This window comes from Limanda limanda, chromosome 5 (genome assembly GCF_963576545.1).
Source record: "Limanda limanda chromosome 5, fLimLim1.1, whole genome shotgun sequence".
In the NCBI taxonomy this organism is placed as follows: Eukaryota; Metazoa; Chordata; class Actinopteri; order Pleuronectiformes; family Pleuronectidae; genus Limanda; species Limanda limanda.
The window spans coordinates 13,646,935-13,653,354 of NC_083640.1; the positions used below are offsets into that span (position 1 = coordinate 13,646,935).

The 6,420-nt window shown below is 41.7% G+C and overlaps 1 protein-coding gene across 1 annotated transcript; it reads left to right on the forward strand.

Annotated features, from left to right (window-relative positions):
* The first annotated feature begins 272 nt into the window (after window positions 1-272).
* On the forward strand, window positions 273-5,180 carry riok2 (RIO kinase 2 (yeast)). Its single transcript, XM_061071336.1, has 10 exons — window positions 273-431; window positions 1,882-2,020; window positions 2,124-2,240; window positions 2,524-2,699; window positions 2,816-2,904; window positions 3,012-3,203; window positions 3,295-3,387; window positions 3,682-4,119; window positions 4,236-4,335; window positions 4,676-5,180. The coding sequence occupies exons 1-10, from the start codon at window positions 366-368 to the stop codon at window positions 4,835-4,837; spliced, it is 1,572 nt and encodes a 523-aa protein (XP_060927319.1). The 5' UTR covers window positions 273-365; the 3' UTR covers window positions 4,838-5,180.
* The last annotated feature ends 1,240 nt before the right edge of the window (window positions 5,181-6,420 follow it).

Consider the following 6,420-nt stretch of genomic DNA (forward strand, 5'->3'; position numbering starts at 1 on the left):
TGAATAACATTCGTATATTTCTATAAATGTACGAGATGCTTAGTAATAACTATGAGACACTTTTTCTCATTAAAGTTTATCATGTTCAGGATTTATATTTTGTCATACCAGTTGCGGAAATGGGCTTCCACAAATTACACATTTCACACAATCACTCTTTAATTGTGTATTTTGTGTCGTTTTCCACGTGGTACCACCGTGTGTCACGTGTTTCGGTACGTCCCGATGACGTCAGCGCACGGGCCGGAAGTAATGTGTGCTCCTGTCGTGGAACTTCCGCCCTGCACATGTGTTTACTGTGCCACAAGCTAGCTAACTAGCAACATTAGCATCGTCCGCTATTACACGGTAACTGTGTGTGAAACATGGGGAAGCTGAACGTGGTGGTGTTGAGATATCTGTCCAGAGATGACTTCCGGGTCCTCACAGCGGTAAGTCCCTGAGCTCCGAGCGGAGAGAGGTAGCATGTGCTAGGCTAGCTCTGTCCTGTAGCCTGACATCAACACTACCACACAGTAACACCTCACTCAGCTGTAATAACACATAATAATACAGTGCGATGTATTACTTTGCAGTTAATTAACACATTATAAATCCACATATGTTAATTATATGCTTTATAAACGCGTGCTTACATGTTCAATAATATTTCAGATTTCTCTTAATGCAATATTAAACATGCTCCTTTATGAAGTAATGTATTTGCTGTGTTTATTAACTCTGTCCACCTTAGCCTAGAATAAATCCCTTTTTCAATCAGTGCTGGTGATGATAGACACAATTCTCAGTAGAGCTGATCTAATTATCATTATGTCAATCAATAGAAAATGATTCTATAACTCGACTGATAATTTATAGATTGACTTATTTTCTGAATCATATTTACTCAGACCAAACTATGGAAGGCTGTAGGAAATTCAGATGTGAATTTTCTACTGCTGTCTTAAATTTTAAGGCCCAAACAAAAACTGGTTAGTAAAGAACATAACTGACCATTTACTTGATAGTTAAAAATTGGTAACTACAGCACTGATAACCTAAACCCACCACAGTGTGGACATAAATGTTTAATCCATTTAACCTGAAGATAATGTGAAGCTTCGGTTGTCTGTGTTCGACGAATCAAGGAGAATCACGTTAGGACGAAATAACTTGAGGAGGTCCAGATTAAGCAAACTTCTTGGCTTTCAGCCAGCTACTCAAACAGACAAGCAACAAAATAACAAACACAGAAAATACACAGGCAAGTGTCGGCCTACTTTGAAATAAATTAAACACAGAACTTTGTAGGGCTATTTGAGTCCTCCCCATATTTGTGGGAAATGTATAGATAGATAGATAGATAGATAGATAGATAGATAGATAGATAGATAGATAGATAGATAGATAGATAGATAGATAGATAGCTTTATTCATCCCCGAAGGGAAATTAAGTTGTCATAGCAGCCGGTACATTTGAATGCAATAAAATACAATACAATAGAATAAAATAAAAATATTGAGGTAGAAGAATAAAAAAACAGAAGCACAAGATAAAATAAAATAAAATAGGTAGATAAGGTGCAGATGGTAGTACCCTATTTTTAAATTAATAAAACCATGTAGCTGCAGCCTAATAGTGTAACGGACTGGGTTTTTGTTTATGTCTGGTTTTGACGTATGTTCTGTAAAACAATGTGTTGAAGGAGCGTTCTGATGTCTGATTTAGTCTCCCATCACTTACAATGGAATCACGTTAGGACGAAATAACTTCAGGACTGTCCAGTATAAATAAACTGGACTGATTACAGCAACGGCGACAGTTCAATCATTCATGTGTACCTGTAAGTGTTGTTTCAGAATAATATTAAATGTTTTGTCCTGGTAATTTCCCCCACACAGGTGGAGATGGGGATGAAGAACCACGAGATCGTTCCGACGGGTCTCTTGTCGTCCATCGCGAGCCTCAAACACGGCGGCTGCAACAAGGTTCTCCGAGAACTCGTCAAGCACAAGCTCGTAGCCTGGGAACACTCAAAATGTAAGACGACACACAGCAATGCTAACTTTATCTCACAAGTACAGACAGATAAACCGTACATGTGGATTATCTTTCTAACATGGTGTGTACGTGTTAATTTCAGCTGCGCAGGGCTACAGGTTGAACTACGGAGGATATGACTACCTTGCCCTGAAGACCTTCTGCGCCAGAGAGGTGCTCATTTCAGTTGGCAACCAGTTGGGAGTGGGTAAAGAGTCAGGTAAGAAAACGATCTCAGTCTCTGTTAAAACATCTATCTGGTCTGGTCCCTCAAATAAAAAAACTCAAAATAATACAATAGTAATATTGAATTATCTATACCACAACTTGTGAGAATTTGTCTTTTTCTTACTGATAAATGAGTGCTGAAAAGGCAGCTGAACAGAAGTGAGCATAAATAAATTAAATCGAACAAGACATCAGTGTTTATGATTTCATGCCAAGGTCAATCTCTCATTTGCTCATGTTCTTGCTAAACATTTATGTTTGTTTACTTCCTGCAGACATTTATGTTGTGGCGAGTCCAAGCGGGGAGCAGTACGCACTGAAGCTTCACAGGCTGGGTCGCACGTCCTTCAGGAACCTAAAGAACAAGAGAGATTTACACCAAAACAGGAAAAGCATGTCCTGGCTTTACCTCTCTCGCCTGTCTGCCATGAAGGAGTATGCCTACATGAAGGTAAACAAATCAGACAAAGTAGAAATAAAACACCACCAGTTACTGTACAACATGTGCAGCAGGAGACTGTACAGTTCTGTATGGTGCATCTTTTGAGTTGTCTCCCAATCTTTCAGGTATTGTACGATCAAGGTTTTCCCGTTCCCAAACCTGTGGACTACAACAGACACGCTGTAGTGATGGAGCTCATCAATGGATATCCTCTGTATGTAAACAAGCCTTGCTTCTTTCTTGATTTAGACTATTATACAGTTCACCATCTCTACTCTCTGTTCCTTTCTATAATGCGTTTGCATCGTTTCTCTCTTCCAGGTGTCAGGTGCATCAGCTCGAGGATCCATCAGCCCTGTACAGTGAGTTCATGGAGCTCATTGTCAAACTGGGCAATCACGGCCTGATTCACGGCGACTTTAATGAGTTCAACCTCATGTTGGATGACCAGGACCACATAACACTGATCGACTTCCCTCAGATGGTGTCCACGTCACATCTAAATGCTGAATGGTGGGTGTTGCTGCCGTAAAGTGGAAAATCAACAGTTAAAATTGATGATGTAAAAAGATTTAAATGTTCTTCGCTCAACTTTTGTTGTCAGGTATTTTGACCGAGACGTGAAATGTATCAGAGATTACTTTGCAAAAAGATACAATTATGAGAGCGAGCTCTTTCCAACCTTCAAAGACATTAGGTAAGTCCTTCTTTTTGTTTTATTTTCATTGATGGGACAGTAAAATGAGGAGAGAGAGCAGAGAAGACACACAGAAAAGGGCCTGTGCTGGATATATACAATATCTTTATTTAGTGGGAACATAGAAATCTCTCCCGTTGTCTACATTGTTTTACCAAGTTAAACTACAAATGTTTTTTTATCATTTAGATTTCTACTGCTCTCACCAACACAGTTTATAAATTGCCGAAGATACTGAAACGGTTTGAAGTGAAAACAACTCTTTAGTAATCTTCTGTTGTCACCCAATCACAGGCGGTCATGTTCTCTAGATGTTGAAGTCTCAGCTAGCGGCTTCACCAAAGATCTGTTGAGAGATAGCGAATTCCTACACCCAGCAGGGCCTGCGGAAGAGGAGGAGGAAGATGATGATGATGATGAAGAGGAGGAGGACAACAAAGATGAAGAGGCAACAGATGAGAAAGTAAAAATAGAAGAGAATGTGGACATGGAGGAATACAAACATGCAATGCTGGAACTAGAAGGTCTGAAAGTCAGCGATTCACATGTAGACAGACAAGATGAGGAAGAGGAGGAAGTGAGTGAAAAGAGGGAAGAACAGAAAGAGACTGAAAGAGCACCTGCTGCCACAAGGGATGAAAAACCAGAGGAAGGCGTAGAGGAAGAGTTGAAGGAAATAGAGGATGAGTGTCCAGAACTTTCCACCGCCAACAAAGAGTTCAAACCCTTCAGGTAATGAAAAGTCAACACAATACACAACGACAAAATAAAGTACACGTGATAAGAGGATGAATTTAGGTTTAAGTGCTACACGTGTAATTTTACATTTTTGGTGTTTACTCCTGCAGAGACTCGGACAGTCTCCTGCACTTGGCAGAACACAGGAGGAAGAGGACGGACAGTGAGGGCACAATGGGCAGCATAGGGAGCTGCTCTACCATACCACCAGTAAGTTCAACACACACAGAGCTTTCTGCACTGCATTATAGAGGAGGAGTCAAGGTGAGGTCAGGCAACATTATTACGGTACCATTACAAATACTGATTTGATCACATATTTGGACATTTTACCACAAACTCTAGCAGTACTAGCACACAGTTTGAAGCTAAAACTGATGTGTCCTGCACTGCTGCTAAAGAGTGTTCACATGCTGTTTTCAGTTTGTGAAAGAATGAAATGTAGCAGAGGCAACATGTATACATCGATTTGTGTCTGTTGCACAGTGACGCGGTCCTGACATCCGTCTGAGGTAACCTGCTCGTGTTTGTTATTGTGTGTGTGCTGCAGGACGTGGTCCGTCAGAAGGTGCGGAGGCAGCTCACCAAACAGCAGAAGGCGGCACAGAGGAGACGCCTGCAGAAGGGAGAGGCCAACTTGGTGACCCAATCTAGGAGGGACAACGACAGCAACATCAAGTCTAGTATGGATGGCGCCGACTTCTGGGGATGAATGGGACTGCAGTGATGGGCAGCATTCATGTCAACATGCCTTTTGTTTGGACAACATGCATTTGACATGGGTCATCCTTCACTGTCTGAAGAGTTTTACACCCAAGATGGTTTCTGGGAATTTCCAACAAGACTTTGGGAAACAGAAAAAACTGAGGGAGGAGTTACGATTTAGATCAGAAGCGAAACCATTGTGATTTGTTTCCCTGTATTTCACTCGGTGGCTCCTCAATGTATGATGATGAGATGATTCTCTGTTTGAGCTGCTGTGGACTATAAAGCTGTAAACACAGTCTAATGTCAGTATAATGAATCAATTTGACAATTAAACCATTTATATGTTACTGCCGGGTTATGTTTTTCTGTCCAAAAAAATGTTTCAACGGGAAAATATGTTTGCCTCACGCATGACTAAATAACGTACAATATTCTTACAACAGACAGAAATGTAAAGACTGACCTGGAATGGAAGTCTCAAGTTCATTCTCAGTTTGCATATGCTCCTGACAGTGAGTAGAGTGGATGTGGATTTACCAAATGCATTATGGGAGCGCTTTTCTTTATGCAAATCTCATTGTTCACAGGTCTCCAACTGTTACGCTAGTTTGAATAGTTCTCTACCTCCACCCTCCCAGCTGCCAATCAAAAAAGAAGAGATTGACAGGCATGTGAGGAACATACATGTTCCAGAACACATCAGTATGTTAACTATGAAAAGCTATATATATACTTGTTCACTCTCTCCCTCCCTGACACATTTTATCAGAGGTTGAGAAATGTGAAAAACGAGAGTAGAGAACTTGGGAGCTGAAAAAACCGCTTCTCCCTCAGCATTTGGTTCATTTATGTAAGAGGCTTTCAGAGAGCGGCTGAATTCAGACCCGAACAATGGCCATTCATATTGAAGAGGGTGAATGGAGCTCAGACTCTGGGCTCAGTGGGCTCAAATTGGTGTGTGAAGTCAAAACTATCCCACCCCCCAACACACACACACACACACATTTTAGACACTACATGTTGACAGAGTTCTTCCTTTATGGTCCTGGATACTGACATTAGAAAGAAGCAGCAAGTTATTCTCAAAGTGCAGTTCATCATTTTCATGTTCCTCAAGATGGGGCGTTGTGTTGTCTGTGGTTCAACTTGGCAATTTTGTCTTCAACTTTCCAGCTCTTTTCAGGGATTAGCCAGCTGCGAGGCCCGAGGGGAGGGGCTCAGCATTCCTGCTCGGCACCTCTGTGTGAGTGTGTGTGTGTGTGCATGTGTAGAATGAGTGAGGGGCCCTCAGAGCTAATTGGCAGTGAGGGTTACAAAGGTGGTCTGCTTCAAAAGAGGTCCTGGTGAGATGTTCACACAGGAGAGGAGGAGGACGTAGAGCTGTAGCGAACGGGAGAGTGGAGGGGCTTTCGGATGTTTGATTATTTTTTTTAAATGTTGCCATTCCGAGCCGTGATGACGATGGTTGCTCATTTCTGAGGACGTCTATACTGTTCTGATGGACGGTTCTGGAGAAGCACGTGGCAGCTGAGGAGAGAGGACTGACGGAGTTTCAGGTGGCTGTGGAAGTTTAAACGCTGAAAGAGG